The sequence below is a fragment of the Podarcis muralis genome, chromosome 16 (assembly GCF_964188315.1).
Source record: "Podarcis muralis chromosome 16, rPodMur119.hap1.1, whole genome shotgun sequence".
In the NCBI taxonomy this organism is placed as follows: Eukaryota; Metazoa; Chordata; class Lepidosauria; order Squamata; family Lacertidae; genus Podarcis; species Podarcis muralis.
In genome coordinates, this window is record NC_135670.1 from 14,963,681 (window position 1) to 14,990,029 (window position 26,349).

The 26,349-nt window shown below is 49.9% G+C and overlaps 1 protein-coding gene across 2 annotated transcripts in view; it reads left to right on the top strand.

The window, feature by feature from the left end:
* Positions 1-26,349, top strand: part of RASGRP2 (RAS guanyl releasing protein 2) — a 43,507-nt gene that overhangs the window by 13,784 nt on the left and 3,374 nt on the right. For both annotated transcript variants that reach the window (XM_028710246.2, XM_028710245.2), the window contains exons 7-15: positions 661-834; positions 4,650-4,766; positions 5,573-5,854; positions 7,782-7,859; positions 15,264-15,386; positions 16,319-16,434; positions 20,811-20,952; positions 21,794-21,830; positions 22,554-22,715. In XM_028710246.2, the coding sequence (XP_028566079.1) occupies positions 661-834; positions 4,650-4,766; positions 5,573-5,854; positions 7,782-7,859; positions 15,264-15,386; positions 16,319-16,434; positions 20,811-20,952; positions 21,794-21,830; positions 22,554-22,715 (1,231 nt within the window). The remainder of the gene's footprint in view (positions 1-660; positions 835-4,649; positions 4,767-5,572; positions 5,855-7,781; positions 7,860-15,263; positions 15,387-16,318; positions 16,435-20,810; positions 20,953-21,793; positions 21,831-22,553; positions 22,716-26,349) is intronic.

Genomic DNA, 26,349 nt, shown 5'->3' on the forward strand with positions numbered 1-26,349 from the left:
GGGACCACCACGGCCTCCTGGCTGTGTTCTGCTTCTCAACCCACCTCCCTTTCCCTGGAACGACCATTCAGGTCTCTGAGACCAGGCTTGGCTTTTCCACAGAGCCAGGAGTGTCCTTACCCCCCCCCCACCCATCAGACCCTGGGAGCAGGACCAGCCCTTTTTTCAGAATGGCCAACCAAATGCCCTAGAGAGGGACCTGAGAATCAACAGCAGCAACTCTCCACAGAAGCTTCCTGCCTCCAGGAGTGGAGGCGGATCACGGCCATTAGTGCTAGTAGCCGCTGAGAGCCTTATCCTCTAAGTGCCATCATTCCAGGCATCACCGTGTGTTTATTATTTAAATGAAAATATTTTTTATTGTGCTGTTCAGAAAATAAAAGCCCATTAGGGCAGCTTACAAATCAGTATAAACAATAGAGTCCCTATATATATATATATATATATAAAAAGACACGACATGAAAGGAAAATGGATTGGGGAGGGAGGAGGAAATATGCAGGCTCAGGTACAAAATCTTAGTTGCCTCACTGGGTTCGTGTGGTGTTTTTAAAAGAGATGTGCTGTTTTCTGGGCCCTATCTGGGCACCATTCAAATGGCTGGCTGGCCTCCCTCGGCCTCAACTGATCTGCTTTCCCCTCTCAAACCCACCTCCCCAGTTCCAAGACTACCACAGTTTCGTCATGCATGGCTGCACGGTGGACAACCCCATCCTGGAGCGCTTCATCACCCTCTTCAACAGCGTCTCCCAGTGGGTGCAGCTCATGGTGCTCAGCAAGCCCACCGCCCAGCAGCGAGCCCAGGTCATCACTCGCTTCGTCATGGTGGCCCAGGTGAGAAAGAGCAGCGCCCGGAACGTCCTTGCCTTCTGCAACCCTCTTGAGATTGTCACCTACTTTTGATTTTGAGCCTCTCAAATCAAACAAACAAACAAACAAACAAACAAACAAACTCCTGAACGTAGCCGACTGCCATTCTCGTGTTGCCACCCTCTGGACCTCACATGGAGGAAGCACACAAAGAAGGGCTTCAGGGGACCATCTCAGGGTCCAGGATGTTTTATTTGGTGAGAGGCAGTCCTTGGTGTAGTGGTTAAGAGCGGTGGACTTGTAATCTGGGGAGCTGGGTTCGATTCCCCGCTCCTCCACATGCAGCTGCTGGGTGACCTTGGGCCAGTCACACTTCTCTGAAGTCTCTCAGCCCCACTCACCTCACAGAGTGTTTGTTGTGGGGGAGGAAGGGAAAGGAGAATGTTAGCCGCTTTGAGACTCCTTCGGGTAGTGATAAAGCGGGATATCAAATCCAAACTCTTCTTTTTCTTGAGGTGTTGCGCTATCACTGAGTATCCTATGTAAGAGGTTCTAGAGCCCGGATCCTGTATTTTATAACCCTGACTCCTAAAGCCCTATAACCCAGCGGGGACCCAAACTGTGAACTTTGCAAACAAGTCCAGATTAGGACAGACGTCTTGATTTTTATACACCAAACGCGATCTGGTGCATTTACCACCCAAGTTTCTTCCAATTCCAAATCCGAGCTCCCCCTTAAACAGACAGACATCAGCCCAGCTGTGATTCCTCCATTGCGAGGGGTTGGACTGGACTCTACAGCTCTACAGTTCTGTGATTCAGGTCTTGCCCTGTTTTTCCTGCAGTGCCCTGTCAGCTTGCTTGCCTCCCGGCAACCTCCCCAAAGGTTCCTAAGCGTGAGCGCCTGGAGCCCGGAGCCTCAATTAGTGGGGGTGGCAGCTAAATTAATCAAACCTGCTGGCCCTTTTCCTCTCCCTGCTGGACAGTGTGAAGTTCAGAGCAACCTTTTTTCTAGGTCGTTTTTCTTTGAAGAGGAGAGAGAGAGAGAGAGAAAGCGCACACACGGGAGACTCTCTAAATATCTATTTATACATTCAGAGTTTGAGAAGGGGGCGGGAGGTGATTCAGGAGCAGCACAAAACCGCCTGCTCCAGATTATAGCCGGCATCAAAGAGGACCCAGGGGCCTAGGGCCCCCCACAAGCGGCCTTTGGGCTACTGCAATTTGCACATGGACTCCCCCTGATTTGGGGGGTCTGGGCCCAAGGAGATTAGGGAGGGCTGGGAGGGGGAGACTTCCTGCATGTCTTAGGACGCTGGGAAATCAGGTTCCTCTGCTAGGGGTGAAGCAGGGACGCCCCACTCCAGAAGAGAGGCAGCAGGGTGTAGTGGTTAGTGTTAGGCTGGGACCTGGGAGACCAGGGTTCAAATGCCCCACTTGGGCCAGTCTCTGCCTCTCAGCCCAACCCACCTCGCAGGGTTGTTGTGGGGGTTAAATGAGGAGGAGGAGAATCACTGTGTAAACCAGCATGAGTTCCTTGGAGGAGAGGTTGGGATATAAATGCAGATGATGATATAATAATAATAATAATAATAATAATAATAATAATAATAATAATAATGGAAAGAGTGACATGATTACTTTGCACAATTCTGAATGCCTGAAGGTATCACCTGCAGATCTTTTATTTTTTATTTTTCAAATCAGGGGCAGCAACAGGGGCAGGGGCTGTTTGAAATCCAAATTGTGGCATGGGGGATGTTATTTTAAAACATTGCTCCCTGTTACGGAAAAATCTGGGTGCAGGGCTATTCTGTCACCCAGCTCGTCGGACTAAGTAAGTCCGCGGGTCCCTGCGGAAGAAAATGAACTCAGCCGGACAGGAGCAAACTGCAGGAGATCCAAGTTTATTGCGCAACAGGTTCAAGACAAGATTGAACCCCGAGAATGGGGCGACATAAACTTTTAAAAGTTCCCTCCAAGTCCCAGATTACAGTGCAAGAAACGTCATGAATATATAATGAGAAGGTTGGGTTTCACGGATTGCATCGTGAATATATTACACACGTCATGAATATGTTTACAGAGAGGTGGTGTTACACTGATTAACATTTAAGACAAGGGAGGGGGGAATGTGCAGAGTGAGGGATATACATAAATAAACATTTCTTGAGTACCGGTGGTGGCAGGACAATGGGACAGTGATATGCATCGTCTGCCACCTGGTATTGCCCGGAGGAAGGGTTAGGCAGGATGATCTGACAGGATTAAGAAGTTCCTGTGTACGTGACTTGTCGTCTTGAAGATTATGGAGGTAGGGGTAGCAACATGGAGTCTAGAGGCAACTGAGTTGAATGTCACCAGGATGGAGAAAATCGGAGTTGTGGTTGATTTTATATCAATTTCTAAAGGTTTCAATGCTTTCCAGACTCACGTTAGGAATAGGGCGAGAGAAAGGCATAGGAAAGATGGGGCTTATTCCGCCCGCGTGAAGACAGGAAAGAGAGCCTTTTATTTACAAGGCAGGGGTACAGTGTGGTGCCTATGCAATGGTGCGGGGGCTGAGGGTTCGAGGCCGGCTGGGCACTGCAGGGGCCATCGCCTCGGACCCCTTCAGGGAGCGGTAGGGAAGGATGGGTACCCCCCCCTGTTCCTTCCGTATCACTCCCCACCCCCTCCAAGGGCTGTTTCTATCAATAGTAAAAATAAAATATAATAAAATAGTGATGATTAAATAAAAATGAGGTTCCCCAGCTAAAAGATCTGAATTGCTCTAACTGACTGGGAGTCCTGCTCTCCCAACCTTTCCTGGGAACCTCCCTCCTCCCCAAAAATATCCCCCACTGTGACCTATCCAGTTAGGGTAAAGGTAAAGGGACCCCTGACCATTAGGTCCAGCCGTGACTTACTCTGGGGTTGCGGATCGGCAAGTCCTAGGTTCTGTGGTTTAACCCACAGCGCCACCCGCATCCCATTGACCTATCCAGTTACTTCTGTTAAAAGGGGAATTTGCCTCTGTGGGCTATGTGTGTATTTCTTGTTTGTCAAGAAACAAGAAATGTTTGTTGTTTTTAACATTTTTTCCTTCCTAATAGCAATGTCTATCCTCCCAAGTAACATGTGGCCCAAACAGCAGTGCCCCCCCCATGCCACACAATGCACACATGAGTGAGGGGTCGGCAGGCTCTGGAGAGCCCCAAGTTCTGCAGAAGCACATGCACAAAAGAATTAGGGAGACTGCCCCCCCCAAATCAACAGACCTGATGAGGAAGATGAACATGCTCAGTGGGTGTGGAATGTTGGCTGGCTTCTGAAGCTGGAATGAAAACCTGGGTGGGTGGAATGGAGTGGCTGGAAGCCGGACGAGGGAGTTCCTCCACGCTGCGACATTGTGTTGCAGCTCCTGCTTTGTTTGTTCTTTTCAAAAAGAGAAATGGAAGCTGTTGAGAAGAAGAACCTTGATTAGAAATGTTAAGTCTTTCTTCACATTGCATCCACTGAAACTGTGAGGTGAGGGTTGACTCTGCTCCTCCCTCTGCTTCCCACTACAGTGGTACCTCAGGTTAAGAACTTAATTCATTCCGGAGGTCCGTTCTTAACCTGAAACTGTTCTTAACCTGAAGCACCACTTTAGCTAGTGGGGCCTCCTGCTGCTGCTGCGCCGCCGGAGCACGATTTCTGTTCTCATCCTGAAGCAAAGTTCTTAACCTGAGGTACTATTTCTGGGTTAGAGGAGTCTGTAACCTGAAGCGTCTGTAACCTGAGGTACCACTGTATTTCTTCCTCTCCTGCCTTGTCCTTCAACCCCCCCCCCACTTCTCCTCTCCTTCTGCTTTCAGAGGCTCCTCCAGCTGCAGAATTTCAACACCCTGATGGCCGTGGTGGGGGGGCTCAGCCACAGCTCCATCTCCCGCCTCAAGGAGACCCACAGTTTCGTGAGCCAGGAGACCACCAAGGTAGGTGGTAGTGGTGGGGGGTCCTTTTTGCGTTGAGGGGAGAGGCAGGCTGTGGAAGGAGCTCACAGGGGCTGCAGAATCTGTTGGCCAGAGGCTCTCAGCAGGCTCCACGCTTGCCTCTCTTGTTGCTGCTTATTCTCTTGCCCGCCCCCCTCCTTGGGCTGGGTCTGCGCCCCCCATCCTTAAAGGGAGATGAGAGGGTGTGTGGAGCAGATTGATGCTTCGGGTTTTAGATCCTCTGTGGGTGGGGCTGCCTAAAGACCTGCCACTCAGTCTCCCACCCCTCTGGTGCAAAGACACCCTTATCTTTCATTTGTGGGGCTGGGTCAGCCAGCTGCTGGCCTTTGGGAAGGAGGCATGAGGGCTCTGGCAGAGTCCTAGAGTCCTCCTGTCTCCTTCCCAAAACCTAGTTAGTGCTTTCCCAGTTTTCAGGAGGAGGTAGAAAGGCTCTAGGACCCTGCCAGAGCCTTGTGCTGGGGGTGGAGAATCAAATTTTGGCCTCACTCCACCCCCACAGTGTGTGGGTTCCATGTTGAAGTACTCTTGCAGTCCGCTTGGTAGGAAAAGTTGGACCTGATCCTGCCCTAGTACAACCTCAGAGCTCCACACCGCTGGCATTTCCTCTGACTTGCCTTATCTGCATTTGCCCCTATGTTGGTTGAGTAGCAACCATTTGGAAGAAGCAAGTGGCTAGCCCTCATGGGAAGAGCTGGGCTCTCTGGAGACAGGGCTGCCCCCTCCTCATCCTTCACCCCTTCCTTCAAGGGGCTGTTGTTGTTGACTTTGCTTTCCCCTGTCCTGCTCAGGTCTGGGAGTCACTGACGGAACTGCTGACGTCCGTGGGGAACTACAGCCGCTACCGGCGGCGCTTTGCCGAGTGCGTGGGCTTTAAGTTCCCCATCCTGGGAGTCCACCTCAAGGACCTGGTGGCTGTCCACGTGGCCCTCCCCGACTGGCTGGACCGGGCGCACAAGTGCCTCAACGGGAATAAGATGCAGCAGCTGTTCAGCATCCTCAGTGAGCTGGCCATGGTCCAGAGCATCCGCCCGCCCTTCGAGGCCAACCCTGACCTCCTCAACCTCCTCATGGTAAGCTCTGCTTCTTCCCCCGTGCGCTTGGGTGTCCCCCCCAGTTTCCAGTCCTGGAGGGGTCCTGGAATGCCCGTGCTCAGAGGTTGCTCCTTCCCATCAATCTCTTCCCTGCCCCACTTCAGATTTCAAGACACTTGGTCATTTTTGTGTTGAGGATCGTAGGAGAGGATATGTTGATTAAATATTATCCTTCCTCACTCATGCTAGTGAGCTAGTAGCAGGGCACATTCTCTTGTACATAGCAGGAAGCCAGTTGGTAGATTCGTTTGAATCTCTTGAGTTAAGCAATCCAGCCTGGCTTGTCCAGATTGGATTGTTCCTGGTAAATCTCCTTTAAGGTAAAGGTAAAGGGACCCCTGACCATTAGGTCAAGTCGTGGCCGACTCTGGGGTTGCGGCGCTCATCTCGCTTTATTGGTTGAGGGAGCCGGCGTACAGCTTCCGGGTCATGTGGCCAGCATGACTAAGCCGCTTCTGGAGAACCAGAGCAGTGCATGGAAACACCGTTTACCTTCCCACCGAAGTGATACTTATTTATCTACTTGCACTTTGACGTGCTTTCGAACTGCTAGGTTGGCAGGAGCAGGGACTGAGCAATGGGAGCTCACTCCGTTGGAGGGATTCGAACCGCTGACCTTCTGATCGGCAAGCCCTAGGCTCCATGGTTTAACCCACAGCGCCACCCGCATCCCTAAAATCCCCTTTAGTCCCCTCTTAAAAATAATAATGACACAACAGTCTTTAAAAGTAATGATAAGGTTTACTTACAATACATTCAGTTCACAGAATGATCCTGAAGGCAGGCTTTAGCTTTTAGTTACAGCTACAGAGAAAGGTGTGGATTCATCCTCTTGTGAGGAATGAGCCCATGTGCTGCTGGCTGAGAAACAGGCACACAGCATCAAGGTAGTCAAGAAAGTGAGAGCATCAGGAGAGAAGGGAAGATGGCTGCGTGACCAGCCCTTTTATGGGGTCTCCCAGGGTCATGGTCATCTATTTGGTCACACAGGGGGAGGATGCTCCAGACCAGGTGTGACAGGAAGTCCACCTGGCTGCAGCAACATTCCCCTGTGTGTCCACTCTGGGCAAACAGGAAATGTTGTATTTGACTGCTTTTGTGATATTACATCCCACAAGTTTGGAGGGATGTAGATTGCTTGCGGTGACCTCTGGGTCTCCCTTTGCAACGCAGCCCAGTTGCATTTGAGGCAACAGGATGGGGGCCTACAAAACTTCCTCGACAAAGTTTGTTTATTTATTTATTTTAGCTCAGTTGGTAGAGCATGAGACTCTGAGAGTCACGGGTTCGAGTCCCATGTTGAGTGAAAGATTCCTGCATTTCAGGGGGTTGGGCTAGATGACCATACAATAAAACCGTAAGAAAGTTAAAGAGAGACTTCAGTTAGCCATTGTGGGAGAATATGTTCTTACTTACCTGCATGGACCTGGCCAGAAAAGCCCAGAAAAGTTTTCTGCTGGCATTTAAAAGGTTGAAACAGAAGGAACCTGCTGAATCTCCAGTGGCAGAGAGTTCCACTGGTCTGGGCTGGTGGTACAAAAGGCTCTTTTTCTCGTTGTTGTCTGATGAGCCTCACTAACTCAGGAAACGATCAATTACACTCCTGCAGATGATCTTAGTGACTGAGCTGGGATATAAGGACTCAGGCAGCCCCTGAAGCACCCTGGACTTAAATATCCATTTAGTGAGGTGGGGCCCTGCATTGAGCAGTGGGAATCCCATCCTTGCAGACGTTTTTGGAGAAAGATTACAACGGATATAGCAGGAAAGAGAGAAGCAGAAAGGCTAGTTGTGGACTGAACTGAGGTCAGCCGGCAAGCAGAACATTTTCTATACAAAACGGGGACAACTCTAATATTGGAAACAGCAAGTCTCAAGCTCTGACTTTGCTTTGTGTGTGTCTCAGGTCTCCCTGGATCAGTACCAGACAGAAGAGGAGATCTACCAGCTCTCTCTGCAGCGGGAGCCCAGGAACAAATCCACGGTAAGCCCTTGATGATACTGGCAGGATTGAGACGGGGCCCAAATCAAAGCAGCCCTAGTGTGTGGGGGAAATGGCAGCGGAAGAGGAGTGTGTGCGTGTGTGTTTTCCTCACCCCCTTGCCACCTTGTAACTGCCAGCTGAGAGACACTGCAGTGCAGTGGTTAGAGTGTCAGACCAGGACCTGGGAGACCACGGTTCAAATCCCCCACTCAGCCATGAGGCTCACTGGGTGAGCTTGGGGGCCAGTCCCTGCATCTTGGCCTAACCCTACCTCACAGGGTTGTTGTTTGGGGGATTAAATGAGGAGAGGGGGAGAACCATGTATGCTGCTACCTTCAGCTGTCTGGAGAAAAGGGTGTGGTATATAACTGCAATCAATCAATCAATCAATCAATCAATCAATCAAGGACGTGTGTGTGTGTGTGTGTGTGTGTGAGTGAGAGAGAGGGAGAGAGAGGTGTGGATCGTGCCCAGGCGAGAACCTGTGAAACCCCACAATCTTTCCTTTTTTGGGTCTTTTGGGTCTTTTTTGGGCCCTTGCCTGCCGCTTGTGGCCTTGGCCTCATATCTCCATGGCGGAGCCCCTGCCATTGCATTCAGGCGGCCGCAGGTTCAATCCCCAGGATCTCAATTTCAGGATCAGGGAAGAAATTCTTGGGAGGAGCCTCCTCGGTCTCAGAAGCCCAGCTGATCAGAGCAGCAGACCATTGTGGTGTATTATGTGTGTGCGCGTATATATTTATATATATATGCTTTCGTAGATTTTCACGGGTATAGGTATGCAGGTTTTGGTGTCCTCGGGTGTCTTCCCGTGTAAAAGTTGGGGTGTCTAGGCGACGTTTCGACGAGGTCTCACTCGTCATCTTCAGGCTGGTGCTTTCGGCTTCTTGTTACTGGAACTTATATATATATATATATATATATATATGCATGCGCACAGTGCCTTTTTTCTTCAAAAATGTTTAGAGGTACTCTCATTTTTCATACTCATATTGAATTACTGCCCCTCAATGAGGCCAAACTTAGATTCACAAAATGTTTAGGGCTATGCATACCCCTGCGTCTCCCCGGAAAAAAGCACTGTATATATGGAATGAATGGGGGAGGAGGCAGAGGGGAAGAGGGAGCTGTTTTGAATTAGACCATCAGTCTGTATTTACTACTGAGAATGCATAAATAAAGACTGTTCGGAAAAAGAGGAAGAGCAGGGGAGTCATTGCTGGGCTGGGCAGGTCATTGGTCGATGGCTCAGGACAAGGCAGCGCCTTCTATCCCTGGCGTGACCCTGAGTGACCCCCTCTGGCCTCCTTGGGAGGCGAGCATGACATGAGCATCGCAAATGGATTTGACATCTGGAGAGAGGAAGGGGGAAGAGCAGAAACTGCTGCGACAGGGGCAGCGAGAGAGTTACAAAGCACTTAAAGGCACAGGATCATAGAATCGCAGAGTTGGACGGGACCACGAAAGTCATCTAGTCCATGGGCAGGCAAACTAAGGCCTGGGGGCCGAATCCAGCCCAATCGCCTTCTCAATCCAGCCCACGGATGGTCCGGGAATCAGTGTGTTTTTACATGAGTAGAATGTGTCCTTCTACTTAAAATGCATCTCTAGGTTATTTGTGGGGCATAGGAATTCGTTCTCCCCCCCCCCCCAAAAAAATATAGTCCGGCCCCTTACAAGGTCTGAGGGACAGTGGACCGGCCCCCTGCTGAAAAGGTTTGCTGACCCTGACTAGTCCAACCCCCTGCAATTCAGGAATCACAGCTAAGGATTCCTTAACAGATGCCCATCTGACTGCTGCTTAAAAACCGCCAATGAAGGAGAGTCCACCCCCTTCCCAGGTTGTCCATTCCACTGTCAAACAGCTCTTGCCCCAAAAAAACTATTCCTGATATTTAGTTGGAATTTATTTTCTTGTTATTTGAATCCGTTGGTTGGGGTCTTTCCCTCTGGAGCAGCAGAAAACAAGCTTGCTCTGTCTTCCCAGTGACAGCTCTTCAGATATTTCAAGCCTGCTACCGTATCCCCTCTCAGGCACAAGTGTGCCTATGTTTAATTTATATAGAATCATAGAACTGTAGAGTTGGAAGGGGCAACGAGGGTCATCTAGTCCAACCCCTGCAATGCAGGGATCTTTTGCTCCACTTGGGGCATGAACCTATGACCCTGAGATTAACATGCTCTACCCACTGAGAAATGATCCGGGTGGAGGCCCTGAAGTGGGCAGCATCACATCCACACTGTGCTTTGCAGTCTCCTATGAGCAAATAATAGTTTTTGAAGTTCTGAAAAGGGTGGGTGGGTGAGGAGATCAGGGGCTCGCTGCAAGAACTCCAGGTCCAACCTCTAACAACGCCCCTGCTGTGCGGCAAGAAGGTCCAGGGTCAGTTCTGCTTGTTGGGTTCTGCTTTCTTTTTGAGGAGGGGTACCTGGAGAGTCAAGGGAAGCGGGTGGTGCTGTGGTTTAAACCACAGAGCCTAGGGCTTGCCGATCAGAAGGTTGTGGTTCGAATCCCCACGACGTTGCTCGGTCCCTGCTCCTGCCCATCTAGCAGTTCGAAAGCACATCAAAGTGCAAGTAGATAACTAGGTACCGCTCTGGCAGGAAGGTAAACGGCGTTTCTGTGCACTGCTCTGGTTTGCCAGAAGCGGCTTAGTCATGCTGGCCACCTGACCCGGAAGCTGTACGCTGGCTCCCTCAGCCAGTGAGATGAGCGTTGCAACCCCAGAGTTGTTTGCGACTGGACTTAACGGTTCGGGGTCCCTTTACCTTTTACCTGGAGAGTCTGGGCACTTTTGCAATACTTTGCGTACAAAGAGGCAAGGGGAGACAAACGGCCTAAGCAGGCAGAGGGCCCTCTTGGTAGTGGCTCCCGCCCTGTGGAACGCCCTCCCATCAGATGGCAAGGAAATAAGCTAGTATCTTACTTTTAGAAGACATCTGAAGGCAGCCCTGTTTAGGGAAGTTTTTAATGTTTAATGCTGTAACATGTTTTTAATATTCGGTTGGGAGCTGCCCAGAGTGTCTGGGGAAACCCAGCCAGATGGGCGGAGTATAAATAATAAATTATTATTATTATTATGACTAAGCACTTCTCGGAGGTGATTGATCCACCCCCCTGCCCACATCAGCTCTCTTGCATCCAACAAGGCACTTGTTTATTATCGGGATCTGATAGGCAGCCCAAAAAAGGAGGGTTCTCTGCTGAGCAGCTGTCAATCAAACTTCCAGTCTTCCCCAACCTGGGGCTTTCCAGATGTTTTGGACTACAAGTCCCCCCAGCCCCCCCCAGACAACATGCTGTCTGGAGGGTTGATGAGAGTTGTAGTCCAAAACAGCTGGAAAACCCCAAAGGTTGGGGAGGCCTGAGCTAGGTGGTCTGCTTCTGTCTTTCTGCTTGCCCCCTGCAGAAAAGGCCGCCTTTAATTCCTCCCAACCTTCTTTACCTGCTAAGGTCAGGGAAGGGGCGGAGGGAGTCACCTTCCAAACTCTAGGAGGGCCCAACTAGGGCGATGTTAATTAAAATTCAGGTGCCTGCTTTTTTGCTTTTCTTTTCTTTTTTACTGTGTAAAAGCAAAAGAAAGCCTGAGCAGCCCTGCTGCGGGGGTGGGTGGGTGCCATGTTCTCTCCTTGCCAAGAGCTGCCTCTCCAAAGCTTGCCTTTGCATTTCCAACAAGGCTGCAGCAACTCCCAGGGAATCTTCCCTTGAGATGCAACTAACACCTTCAGAGAGTTAAGCTCCTCGATCCCAAGGCTGCTATTTGCATATCCAGCCCCCTAAAAAACCAAAACCCTGTGCATGTTAAGCACATTCAGACAATTAACTTTGCACAAGATTCCTTCTCTTTAATTTCCCTTAAGAGACCTCAGCTGAACATTCCAGCCTTGTTAGAATTACTTCTCCCCAAAGCCCAACTCTGATCAGCCACTGTTCAGGTAAAGCTTTTGCGACTGCCCTATCCTATCTGTGCCCTCCTTTCTCTGGCGGGTAATGTCTTGCAAAGGATTGCTGCTGGGGTGGCGAGGGGTTGGGGGCTCAAGGGCTGTTGCCAGACTCTGCACATGCTCAGAGATGTCACCTTGACCTGGAAAGCAAGTTTGGGGTCACTGAGCCCTGGTTCAAAACCTGGGTTTCCACTTTGTCCTTCTGTCCCCCCACCCACCCCAAAAGGAATTCTTCTACCCTCTCTTTTTTCCATTTTTTTTAAAAACTGAAGCTTTGTCATAATACAGTATGATAAAAAACCAAACTGATCTAAATGAGAAAAAAAGAGAAAAGAAAATGCAAAGTCATAGAACCATAGAGTTGGAAGGGGTCTTGAGGATCATCTAACCTTGGTGTTTTCAGGCCAGTCTTAACTCTTGTCTCACGCAAAAAGGGGTGGACTCCCTCAGCGCTCACCTGGCAGCTTCCCTTTCTTCTTCCAGCCTCCCATCCTGGGAGATGTTCCCTTCCCTGCCTCTCGCACAGGGTCCTTCATCACTTTCTCAATAGCAACCCAGAAGGAGTTCCTCTACCCTCTTTATAATGTTCAGATTGTTGGTGCTCATCCTGGGCAGCTTTTTAGCCACAGATATGCCACACACACAGGGACGCGGGTGGCGCTGTGGGTTAAACCACAGAGCCTAGGACTTGCCGAGCAGAAGGTCAGCGGTTTGAATCCCCACGACGGGGTGAGCTCCTGTTGCTCAGTCCCTGCTCCTGCCAACCTAGCAGTTTGAAAGCATGTCAAAGTGCAAGTAGATGAATAGGTACCGCTCCAGCGAGAAGGTAAACGGCTTAGTCATGCTGGCCACATGAAGCTGTACACCGGCTCCCTCGGCCAATAAAGCGAGATGAGCGCCGCAACCCCAGAGTCGGCCACGACTGGACCTAATGGTCAGGGGTCCCTTTACCTTTATGCCACACACACACACACACACACACACACACACACACACACACACACGGCCACCCAGTGGCCATAAGGATCAGTTCTGAGCAGTGTAAGAACATCAGGACATCAGAAGAGTGCTGCTGGATGAGGCCAGTGGCCCACGTAGTCCAGCAGCCTGTTCTCCCAGCAGCCAGCCAGATGCCCTAATGGGAAACTGGCAAAGCAGGACTTGAGCACAAGAGCCCTCTCCCCTCCTGCCATTTCCAGCAATTGGCATCACTGCCTCCAACTATTGAAGGCAACGCAGAGCCATCATGGCTAGCAGCTATCAATAACTCTTTCCATGAATTTATCTAATCCTGTTTTTAAAGCCATCCAAGTGCAACTGGGATAGCTCAGTTGGTAGAGCACGAGACTCTTAAGCTCAGGGTTGTGAGTTTGAGCCCCATGTTGGGTAAAATATTCCTGCATTGCAGGGGTTGGACTAGATGGGCTCTTGTGGTCCCTTCCAACTCTGCAGTTCTATGGGGGCCACCTCTGCCTCCTGTGTGTGTTTGTGTACGTGTATATGAGTGTGCATGAATGCCGGGATGGTGTTGGGGCCTGAATTTAACCATCCTTCCCAGCCTATCCCAGGCTTCCTCCCTTGGGGACCCGTTTCCTGTGGTCAGGGAACAGAAGCCACCGGATACAACTGTATGTTTGCGATCAAGCTCTGCTGCTGCTTCTCCTTCTGCCCCCACCTCCCCCCACTCCCACCGACAGCTCTTGAAAAAAATTGTCCCATCTGCACTTTTAAGCAAACCAAACCTGGCTTTGCACTTCCTGCGGACTGACATGCAGATCTGAACCCGTTTATCCCTTTGCTTTTCCGCACTTCTCCAAATTGAGCAATATAGCTCTTGCTCAGAATATGAAGACAAAGTGCTGCATTTTAGAGTAAAATGCAGGAGAAAGGGGGTTTTTTTGTGTGTTTTTTTGGAAATAATTTTTATTGTTTTACAAAGTAAACCACACAATTAACACAGTTAAATTTTGAAATGAAACAAGATTCTTCCAAATCTTAGGACTTCCATCCTCCTCTCCGTGGATCCTTTAAATATCTTAATCAACTGCATATTATAGTTCATCCAAATTATGGTCTTTCAGGAGATGGTTAATATTTTGGGGGAGAAATGCCAAAAAAATGTGTATTATGTGAAAAAATGACGCTAGTACAAAAGTTTGTGCCCTAAAAATCACGGAATGCTGCAGAAGCAGAAAACAAGAGGAGTTACGAATGAGCATGTGAGAAATTGTCACAGGCCAGAAACAGATTGCTCTGTCCCTCCCTCCCCCTAACTGCCCTATTGGTGGTGGGGCAGCCCCAGGGGTGCTGCCTAGAAGGGGTGGTCAGGGGGCTGCCCAAAGGGGGGTGTCGCTTGGCCAGAGCACTAGGACCTAAGGAGCTGGGTGGCCAGCAGGGGTGCCAGGGTGGGGCCGTTGCTGAAGGGTGTGGGGAACCTGGGTTCAAGGGCTGCTCCTTGAAGTGGGCCGAGGGTGGTTGGATGAGCATCCTCCATCTCTCCATCTCACCTTCTTCCAGGTGTGTAATGAGGATAAAATCAGGTTTCTCTCTCTGAACTCCTTGAAGGAAATATAATGAAGGCAAACATGGGGGAGTCGTGTCCCTTCTGCGCTCCACCCCAGCGCCAGCCGCCTCTTAATGCAGCACATGTGGCCCCTGCAGATTTTAGTTTAGTGAAAAGGCAGGTAAGAGGTGGGCACAATAGAAGTTTATAAAATCGTGCATGGCAGGGAGAAAGTGGATAGAGAGAAGTTATTTCTCCCTGTCGCGTAATACTAGAACTCGTGGGCTTCCAATGAAGCTGAATATTAGAAGGTTTGGGAGAGAGAGAAAAGAAAGGACTTCTTCACAGAGCACACAGTTAAACTGCGGAACTCACTGCCACAGGAAGCAGTGATGACCACCAACTTGGTTGGCTTTAAAAGAGGATTGGGCAGATTTGTGGATGACGAGGAGGCTATCTGCAGCTACTAGCCTTGATGGCTATTCTTTTGCTGCCGCAGTGGGAGGCAGCAGTGCTTCTGAACCCCAGTAGGGCAGAGGGCCCTTGTGCGCAGATCCTGCTAGTGGGTTTCCCAGAAGAGGCATCTGGTTGGCCACTATGAGAACAGGATGTTGGGCTGAGACGGGCACTGACCTGATCCAGCCACGGGGCTCTTTTTATTTTGTTCTGCTTTTTGTGCTGAGCTGCATTCCTGAGTTTTCGTGGTTTATCTCCTTGCTGCTGTTTTTTCCCCAAATGGCATTTCTCTCCTGTTTTTAAACTCCTTCTGTACAAGTGTGTTTCTGGATTGTGAAACTGCTATTTTTAAAATGGCTAAATTTCTGGAGAATGGGATATTGTAGGGTGGTTTTTTGTTTTGTTTATTAAGTATGTAAGCTATCTTAGGGGAATAAAAGGAAGCAGAGAAATATTTTGAATGAATGAATGAATAGTTTCACTTTCTCCTTCTCCCGCAGCCTTCCAGCCCCACGTCCTCCACCCCCCCACCCCAGCCCGTGGTCATTGAGGAGTGGGCATCAGTGCCCAAACCCAAACCGGACCAGGCGATTGTGCGGAAGCACATTGAGAAGATGGTTGAGGTAGGACTTGGGGTGGGTGGGGAGTAGCAGAGGGAGGGAAGGGTGTGCAGAGGAAGATCCCGGTGATGGTTAAATCCAGGAGGAATCTAGACACATATAAAAAAAGCATTGTGAAAATGCTTTTTTAAAAAAAACAGTTTGAAAAAAGATATTGAATTTGCCATAGCTCACCATCGCCACCTAGTGTCATATGTGTATAATGCCCTTTATAGCACACTTAAAACGTTTTGTTTGCTGTGTCCTAGATAATACATTAGAGGCTCCTCAGGTCTGGAGGCTCATCGTAGGGACAAGTGACTTTTTTTGTTAAAAGTTGAGCGATTTCACACTTGAGTTCTTTGAGGACTCGTGTGGGGATGCTACCTAGATCTGGTGATTTTTATTTATCTTGTCCCCAAGGCCTCACACTTTGTCTCATGCCATTGTTATTTGCCTCTGTTCTTCACATTCCCTTCCAGTGAAAATCATTTTGGACATAAAACTTAGGGAACAAGCTGTGCTATCATAATGATTAAGGTTTTAGGTTATATGTTAGTGACTAAGTTTTAATTTATATATTTTTTAACTATTGCTGTATCTGTATTGTCCTTCCTATACCTAATTGCAAATTCAAATGTATCCCTATCATGTTTTATGACTTCCTTGATATTGTATGTGGGCTAGAACTGGTCTGTGGCCGAAATAATAAAATTCAATTCAATTTTGGGCACAGGGATTTGCCCTCTTATCTTCCATTGTGAAGACAGATGCAAATAATTCATTTGGCTTCTCTGCAAACTCCTTATCCTCCTTTAGCGCTCCTTAGACTCCCTTGTCATCCAAGGGTGAGGTGCAGAAACATAGCCAGGGATTTACAGGGGGCAGTGTGGGTGATTATATTGGCTACACTTCAGTGATGTCTTGCTTCCAACTTACCCCCATCTTTCTTTCAGTCCGTCTTCAGGAACTTCGATGTGGATGGAGACGGGCACATTTCCCAAGAAGAGTTCAAGATCATCCGGAATAACTTCCCGTACCTGTGCAAATTCGGAGACCTGGATGAGAATCAGTGAGTTGCCCCTCAGGGAGGTTCAAACTAGCCTGAGGCTCGAACAACTTCCATCCCGCCCCAAATGTCATCCCTACCTGCCCTGTTTGTTTGTTTCTTATATATTAATTAAGGTAAAGGGACCTCTGACCATTAGGTCCAGTCGTGGCCGACTCTGGGGTTGCGGCACTCATCTTGCTTTATTGGCCGAGGGAGTGGGCATACAGCTTCCGGGTCATGTGGCCAGCATGACTAAGCCACTTCTGGTGAACCAGAGCAGCGCACGGAAACGCCGTTTACCTTCCCGCCCGAGTGGTACCTATTTATCTACTTGCACTTTGACGTGCTTTCGAACTGCTAGGTTGGCAGGAAATTACTAGGTTACTAAATAAATAAATCACCTTATTCTTAATTATTATTCACCTCATCTTTTTGTTTCCGTTTAGAAGCACCCAAAGTGGCTTGCATCAAAAACACAAAAGCTTAACCGTGGCGTTACCACTGAAACTCAGTACTTGGGCATCTGAGTTGCTGAGTTCAGTTTGAGAAACAATAGTTTTCAAAAATGGATGCAGGCCTCCAATGGTCCACCCACATTTCTGTTTCTCCCGTGATTTCAAGTCGTGGTTTTATTTCCTTGTCCTGCCACTTTCCTGCCTGTGGAGTTTGAGAAGGAGCCACTCTGAAGTCTTGAGTGAGAGATGAACGCAGCCAAGTTAAGAGGCTTGTGTGTCACCTTTAAAGATTAACAGGTTGCCTGCGGCAGACGGTTGGACCACCATCAGATATGCTTGTAGCCGTAATTATTGTGGTTTGTGTCCTATGTAAAAAGGCACCTGACCCAGACCTGCTTTTGAGTGAGGGTGTTTAGTAGAATCGTACAGCTGAAAGGGAAACCAAGGATCATTTAGTCCAACCCTGTGCAGTGTATCATTGGGGTGGCTCCAAGCTGCTTATGGGGCGCACATCTCAAACTCCTGGTTTGGTCTTGCTGTTTGGGTCACGCCTTTCTCCAAGTTGTGCAAAGGTGACAGTTTTGATTGGAGAAAATGACTGTAGATCTTGCAGGAGATTGTCTCTCTCCCCCCCCCCCCCCCCCCGTCACAGAGAGTGAGAGGGATAGAAGGAAGCCAGTTTTGAGGTTTCAGGGGCAGATAAACTTTTAGCTCTCTTTAAAAAATAAAAAAAGGTTTTCTGACCCAAGTTGCGCCTTGAACTTTTGTGCAAATAAGGAACTGGGAACCCGCTGGTTGTCAAAATAAACCTGTTTGCCTTTTGCACAAACCTCTTTCTTGTTTTTGCTGTCTTGGATGAACACAGAAGTTCATCCTTGCAAAATTGTTTTGAAGAAGCAGGAGGGCTGCTTGAAAGCTTGAGCTGTTTTTCCCCCCTGAAGTTTGTTCTTACACCTCTCTCTCTCTCTCTCTCTCTCTCTCTCTCTCTCTCTCTCCCCCCCACACACACACACACTTTTCTGCTTTGTGAACAGATTCGACTTTGCAAAACGAATCTTGATACCACTTGAATTTTGTGTGTGTGTGTTGCGGATCGGGGAGTGAAGAGAGAGACATGGGGGTGAATTGCATGTTCCTTCTGGCAGAGTTGGAGTTTGCTTCTCTTCCTTGGGAGAGGACCAAGGCACCCTGGCTCTCAGCCCACCCTGCGAGCTTCCTCTGGGACTGAGCGACGCAAAACTATGACAGCCGCAGAGTCCTCCTTACAGGCCCCAAACACCAACATCGCTCCTTATTTGGTGACCTGCCTCTCTTGCCTGCTCTACTTCACTACAGCCACCTCCACCCCAAAACTCTCTCTCTCTCTCTCTCTGTGTGTGTGTGTGTGTGCATGTGCAGAGGAGCGGGTGACGTGGGGGACCTTTCCTCACTCATTCTCTGAATCTCTGTGGTTTCCGGGGCTGCCTCCACCCTGCCTCTCGGTGTGTGGGAACTGGGAGGGGCGAGGCGTGGCAGGGATAGTGGCTGCCTCTTCACAAAACATTGTGTTCAAAGGCTGCCCCATATTTGCCCTTAGGGACACCTAAAGACATGGCCCTCCCCTACTTCCCCACCTGTGAACCCACCCCACTCCCTTGTGCAGCTGGGGCTTATTTACCAAACAGAGAGGGGCACCCCCTTTCTGGGGTGTGGGTCTGATCTGTGGCTGCTCTCAGGGTTGGGGAGGGAAAATATCTCTCCCCCCATTCCCTGTGCTAAGACAAGCAACACAGTGGTACCTTGGGTTACAGATGCTTCAGGTTACCAACTCCGCTAACCCAGAAATAGTACCTCAGATTAAGAACTTTGCCCCAGGATAAGAACAGAAATCGTGCGGCGGCAGCGCAAGGCCCCATTAGCTAAAGTGTTACCTCAGGTTAAGAACAGTTTCAGGTTAAGAACGGACTTCCAGAACGAATTAAGTTCTTAACCCGAGGTACCACTGTAGTTTAAGGGTGGTCTGGCGGTGACAGAGCTGAGCTAAATCGGGGCAATGCTTTGGTCATTTATTTGTCTGCTTGCTGCCTTAGTGGCCTCCCTTTCAAAACAAAGCGCGTGGGTCTCTCCCGCCCTTCCCTTTTGTCCTCACAACAACCCTACGAGGTAGGCGAGGCTGAAAGAATGTGACTGGCTTCTATGGGCCGCTAGGTGAATCGCTGGCTGGAATGGGGAATTGAACTTTGGTCCTCCCTCCTAGTTCTAACCCTGCTTTCTAAGGTGCTTTCCAAGCAAGGGTCTGAGCATTTTTGCCTTTGGCCCACTTTCCCCCATGAAAAACTTGCTCTTTAGTGCTAAATCGGAACAAGCAGCAATCCGTGGAAAACCCCTTTGTTCCAATTCAGCACTAAAGCACAGGTTTTCCTGGGGAAATGATCATAGAATCATAGAGTTGGAATAGACCACAAGGGCCATCGAGTCCAACCCCCTGCCAAGCAGGAAACACCATCAGAGCACTCCTGACATATGGTTGTCAAGCCTCTGCTTAAAGACCTCCAAAGAAGGAGACTCCACCACACTCCTTGGCAGCAAATTCCACTGTCGAACAGCTCTTACCATCAGGAAGTTCTTCCTAATGTTTAGGTGGAATCTTCTTTCATGTAGTTTGGATCCATTGCTCCGTGTCCGCTTCTCTGGAGCAATGGGATGGGGCAAACAGAATTGTTGATGAACCCTAATCTAAGGGTGTGGAGATCTCCTCTTTTCTGTTGAAGGCTGCAACCCCTCAACAATAATTTGTATGTGGGGGTGGGTGGGGGTCTAGACTACAAAGTGCCTAGGGCCCTCCCACCTTTTGTCCTGCCCTACGCCTTCTCTCTCTCTGGCAAGTGAAGCCAGGCTGTCCCCGTCCAGGAACAGCCATCTTGGCTACAGGACTCATTTGAGATTCTTGTGAATAATTAGGAATCCAGGCGCACCCCTTGATTTTGAGGTGTTTAAAACCAATCGAGGCATTTATAGATTTTATGAAATAAAATAAATCATGTAAGAAGAGTCTGCTGGATCAGGTGTGATGGAAGTGGGCCGGCTGGCCGGCTTGTAGCATCTCACTGTTAACGGAGAAATCTGAGGGCTCCCTTGGACAAAAAACAAGGACACCAGCCAGGAATACCAGAGCAAAACAGCAGCCAGTAGGCGTGGTCTTTATTGAAGACTGTCGCGACAGGACTCCCACCTGCCACAAGGTGGAACAAGATGGAAGCCCCGAACAAAAGAGCCCCCAAACTTTTATTAGCTGCTAATCCCAATGTTACACCCCCCAACCTACATCACTAATACATCATGGTTACATCATGGAAGGGGAGGTCTGGTGGCAGTAATCTGAGCATCTTGGACCCTGCCCCATGGTTCTCCTTGCCCTCCACCAAACACCCATCAAGTGTAACAAAAGAGATATTTACATTTCCCTGTTTCCCAGCCAAGTTAACCACACCCTTTTGTCTTCCTCAGGTATCAGGAGGCCAGGGACTATCACTCAGGCAGAGGGGCTGCTGAGTAGCTGAGCTCACATGTCTATATGAATTTCTGAAGTTTCCCCAGTGAGCCAGTACATAGAGACATTTATCAGTGAATTGTTACATTTGGTATCATGCAGCAAAGGCCCTTTGAGTAGATAGGAAGAAACTGTGATGAAGTGTTTTGTGGGGACGAATCACAAAAGTCACAAAAGCGATTGTGCTGGTTTTGGTAGTGGGCTGCATGTGCATGATATCTGCTGGAGGGGAAACCCCCCCCCAACCTATACATAAATTCCTGCAACATCACCCCCGCCCCCCAGCACAGAGACGCCTCTCGGTCTAGGGCTGGGGTCAAGGGCTGGGGTCACGCAGACGTTCTTGGTCTAAGGCTTGGATCCTGCAAACGAGCCTTGGCCCCAATCAAATGCGCTTTCTTCTCTTCCAACAGGGACGGCTGCATCAGTCGGGAAGAGATGATCTCCTACTTCATGAAGTCCAGCACAGATCTCAACGGCAAGATGGGCTTCATCCACAGCTTCCACGAGACCACGTTCCTGCGCCCCGTGGCATGTCGCCACTGCAAAGGCCTGGTGAGCTAATCATAGGATTCTGCATGAGAAAGGGACCCCCAAAGGTTGTCTAGTCCAGCCCCCTGCAGTGCAGGAATTGCAGCTGAAGAATCCTCCACGGAGCTCAAGGTGGTGCCCGTGCTTCTCCCCTTCCTCATTTAACCCCCCCCCCACTCCCAAGCAACAACCCCCTGCAAGGGAGGTTAGGCCAAAATCACCGAGTGAATCTCATGGCCAAGTGGGGATTTGAACCTTCGTCTCTCTCAGGTCTGTGGCAGACACTCTAACCACTACACCACTGGCTCTCTCAAAGCGAAACAGGATTTGCTTATCATGCCATGGCAGTTTTTAAGTCTTCCCCATTGTAAAGGTTGTGGCCATTTTATTACTGTGATTGCCTTGTTCTGAGGCATCTGAGGTTCTGAGATAGGATTTTATCATCATCTTGATGCAGATTTGTAAAACGGGCTGCATATTTTAGTTTGAGGGCTGAAGAAGAAGCGACTTGGGGTTCAAAAAGCTCTGCTGCCCTTCATCTACCTTTCAGGGTTTTCTTCTCTCTCTTTCCCCCCAGTCGTGCGTGTTGACAGACCTCTTGAACTGCTGCCCAAGTGACCTGTGTAGTCTGAAACTTGCGGCACTCCTTTACCAATACCATTTGCACCCTAAGCAAAGTCCCTAGGAACCACTTTGGGTCTAATTTCCTTTCCTTAGGGCCAGCCACTCAGTTTAATCTGTCTTCTAAGGAATTGAAAGGCGAGAGGAGGAATGAATTGGAGGACAGTGTGTGTGGTTTCTTTTGGGCCACCTGAACCTTAAGTGACCTGAACGGGACATTTTTTCCTCCTTCCTCCCTCTCCAGATCCTTGGACTCTACAAGCAAGGACTAAAATGTCGGGGTAAGTTGCATCAGGAGACATTCAGAGATGGGTGAAAAGTGTTGGGGGGGGGGCTAACAGACTTCATGGCTATCCTGGGGGGGGGGGGGGAGTTTCCCTAGACCTTTGTGAAGCAGGGCCGAATTTCAATCAAGGCTTAGCACTAGAGCTTGTTTTTGATGGCAGGTAGGAAAAGATGGTCTTCCTCTGAGCATGCACAGAGTGCTCTCTACTAGATCAGAGCCAGAGCTTCCCTGCCTGAGAATATATTTTCTAGTCACCTGAACCTTTGCAGGACAGGTGAGCAACCAGTGGCCTTTTTGGGGGGGGCACAAGCGGCCCTTCGCCTCCCCAGGTGTGTCACCATCCCCAGGCGAGACAGAGGAATTGGATGGATGGGGCATGAATGAGTGAAAGGCAGTGAGGAATGAATGAAGGTAAAGTAGCGTTTGCATGAAGGGAAGAGCCAGAGGTGTGTGTTGCTGGATGGAAGAAGGGGTGGAGAGAAGGGGTGCCCCACCCACTTCCCCCCTTGGCCCTGCCCACTTCTCCAAGGGAATGGGCCACTCCCCTTCGCCTCCACCTGGAGAGCTTGTTTTGCAGAAATCCAGTCCTTGCATGTCCGTAATCTGGACAGGGCTGCAAGCACTGACCATTGATGTCTGTGGAGGAGAGGCAGCTGCCATCCTTGCCCTGCAAGAGGGGTTTGTGCCCTCACTCTGGCTTCCCTTGTGTGCCCTCCAGCCTGCGGGGTGAGCTGCCACAAGCAGTGTCGAGACCTTCTCTCCGTCGAGTGCCGCAAACGCACCAAAAGCGTCAGCCTGGACGGCCCTGCCTCTCTACCTGCCCGCTCCTTCAGCTTCTCCTTGCCCCGGCCCGGGCGGGCAGCATCTCTGCGGCATACAGGTATGGAGAGCCCCCTAGGTAAAGGTAAAGGGACCCCAGGCAGGGTTTTCTCCTAGCCCTACCTGGAGATGCTGGGATTGAATTTAGCCCCTGTGACATGCAAAGCAGCTCCTTTGTCACTGAGCTACAGTCTTGCCTAGTAAAGGTAAAGGGAGCCCTGGCCATTAGGTCCAGTCGTGACCGACTCTGGGGTTGTGGCGCTCGTCTCGCTTTATTAGCCAAGGGAGCCGGCATACAGCTTCCGCTTCTGGTAAACCAGAGCAGCGCACGGAAACGCCATTTTCCTTCCCGCTGGAGTGGTACCTATTTATCTACTTGCACTTTGACGTGCTTTCGAACTGCTAGGTTGGCAGGAGCAGGGACCAAGCAACAGGAGCTCACCCCGTCGTGGGGATTCGAACCGCGGACTTTCCGATCAGCAAGTCCTAGGCTCTGTGGTTTAACCCACAGTGCCACCTGCGTCCCTAAGGGGGGAGCCCCTTACGCACAGTCTTTCTCTCTCCCCCCTCCCACAGTTGGGGTGGCGGCAGCTACGAATGAACATTGCCCTTCCACCCTCCTTTTTGGAGACCCTCTTGCTGTGCCATGGTGTAAATTGGATCGGGCGGGGTCCGTCTTGCCCAGAGAAAGCTCATGTGTTTAGAAAACAGAGGCCTGTCTCCAACATCCGGCACACAGGGTAGACTCTCTTGAAGCATGGAGGCTCCTTTGGCTGCAATGGCTGACGCAGAGGAGAGACATAGAGAGGCTCTAGCTCGGCAGCAGAGGGACTGCTTTGCTTTCAGAAGGTCCAAGCTGGCTTCAGTCTCTGTCACCTCTAAGCCAGGCTGGGAAAGACGCCCGTCTGAGATGGAGGAGAGATGCTGCTGGCCAGTGTGGGCTGCCAACTGTTTTGAGCTAGAAGGGCTTGGGATGTTGCAGACCACCAAGTCAGACACCTGGTCCATGTAGCTCAGTATAGTTTCCGCACTGGCTGGCAGCAGCTTAAAATGCAGAGCAGTCATTTGCTAGACAGTATACCTGAAGGAGTGTCTCCACCCCCATTGTTCAGCCTGGACATTGAGGTCCAGCTCCGAGGGCTTTCTGGCAGTTCCCTCACTGCGAGAAGTGAGACTACAGGGAACCAGGCAGAGGGCCTTCTCGGTAGTGGCACCCGCCCTGTGGAACACCCTCCTATCTGATGACAAGGAAATAAACAACTATCTGACTTTTAGAAGACACCTGAAAGCAGTCTTGTTTAGGGAAGTTTTTAATGTTTGATGTTTTATCATGTTCTTAATATTCTGTTGGGAGCTGCCCAGAGTGGCTAGGGAAACCCAGCCAGATGGGCGCAAATTATTATTATTATTATTATTATTATTATTATTATTATTATTATTATTATTATTCGGGGTTTGTGGCTTGAATCTGCTTGTTTCCAATTGTCAGCACATTAGATGGACCTGCTTGCCCTTCCTCCTTCCTCTCCCAGAAACATGCATCTATTGTTGTCCCCAGCTCCTCTTATTTTTCTCTTTATCTTTGCATCCCTCGTTCTTTTTCTCGCAACCCCACTTGCCCCTCCTTCCTTCCCCACCCGCTGAGCCTCGCCCTGGACCGGAAACCCACTTCCCTCTCTGATAACGGTTCAGCCCAGCCTGGCTTCCTGCCATGTTCGCTTCTGGCTGACAATAACTCTCGGACGGGCTTCCTGCCTGGGTCACATCCACCCCTCGCTCACTCTGTGTGTTTTCACTTTGGGAAGAGGCCATCATTGTGAGACCGTAAGGGCAGCCTTCTGGGCCAAGCCAATGGCCCATTGAGTCCAGCACCCTGTTCTCAAGAGAGGTGAGAACCAGGTGCCCCAACGGGAAACCAATAAGCAGGACCCCTGTACAAGAGCCTTACTCCCTCCTGTGGTTTCCAGCAACTTATTCCTCTTGTGCTGAGCCCGGGGGTAACCCGTGAAACGCGGTCCAGGACCAGTCCAGAATCTGCAGCTTCTGCTGGGAGTCAGTCCGACAGGGTCAAGGCAGGACACGAGGCAGGAAACCAGGCAAGGACAGGTGCAGGATCTCAGGCAGGATCTAGCATACAGCAATGTTGCTCCTGCAACCTGGGGTGGAGTCCAGCAGCCTTTTGTCTTTGTCAGGGTAGCGGCCGGTCCTGATCCCCGGTGGCTCACCGTCCTATTTCACCTGAAAGCGAGCACTCCTCCTGCGAGTACTCAGGTCTCTCCTTCTCTCAGACCTTAGTCTCTGCAGCTCGGGAGATGTTGGTGGGTTACTAGACCCAGGGGCCGACTCAGCCTCCCCTGACCCAACTGGTAGTGGAGCAGCTGGAAGTGATGGCCCAGCTGAAGGCAACAAGGTAATCCCCGCATCTGGAGCCAGGGCAGGCTCAGGCACCTTACTCGGCCCAGCTGGTGTTTGTTGCAGGGACTCTTCAGGATCAGGCCCCAGACTTGGTTCAGATGATGCCTGAGGCAAAGGATCCGGTGCAGACTGAGTCTCCTCTGGTTCTGAGTCCCAGGCCATCACACCTCTATTGCAGAAGGTTGGACTGGATGGCCTTTGGGATCCCTTCCAACTCTATGATTCTGTTATTCCAACTGGTATTCAGAAGCATTGCTTCCTCCGACCATGGAGAAAGGGCATAGCCGTCATGGCCGGTAGTCATTGATAGCCTTGTCCTCCCATCAGTTTGCCTAATCCTCTTTTAAAGGTGTCTTATGTTAGTGGTAATCACTGCCTCCTGTGGCAGTGAGTTCCATAGTTTAGCTACACGCTGAATGAAGGAGGACTTTCTTTTGTAGGTCAGGGCTTTGTTCGGGGGACTTTGTGGCTCAGTAGCAAAGCACTCACTTTGTGCATGGAAGATCTCAGTGGCAGCATCTCCAGCCAGGGCTGGGAAAAGGCTCTCACCTGAGACCCTGGAGCTGCCAGTCAGTGTAGACAGTACTGAGATAGATGGACCTGGCTACAGTACAAGACAGCTGCTTCCTACGTCCCTGTGGGTTGGGGTGCGGTGCAGTGCGGGAGAGATTTCAGTTCTCTGGGCTGCTATTTTCTACTTCTGTAGAAAATAGGAGCAGTGTGATGTGGCAAAATGCAGCATTTCTCGGGTGGAGTGACAGTGGCAGGGAGGAACCACAGTGCAAACATTTTTGTAAACCACTTCCGGGGTTTTATTACCATTGAGCAGCATGTGAATTGTGAGAAATAAAATAAAGGAAATATGTTAATTGCATGAGTTGGGTTAAAAAGCCCCTTTGCAATATCTGAGTGTGAAGCCCCTCTCTGCATGTCGTTGTTCCTCTCACCATCACCGCCTTCCACCCTGCAAAACATCAGCTGCTTCTCCCTGTAGCCCCTTGCAGTGGCTGGATTGTGGAGGAGCATCTCCCCCTGGCGTCCTCTGCCTGCTTCGCAACCCAGGAGTTTGAGAGGAGTTTGGCAATGGCTGCTCTGCATTGATCCAGGGGGAGAAGGAAAAGAGGAAGGTGGCTTTCCCTTCCTGCAGCTGCTGAATTCATGACCAATGAATATATACCCCTTGATATATATATATATTTAAGTCATTGAATCAGTTTACATAAAATAAAATAAAATTGCTTAAGTTATCTAAAGGAAAAATTAAAAAGTTGAGACTTTTG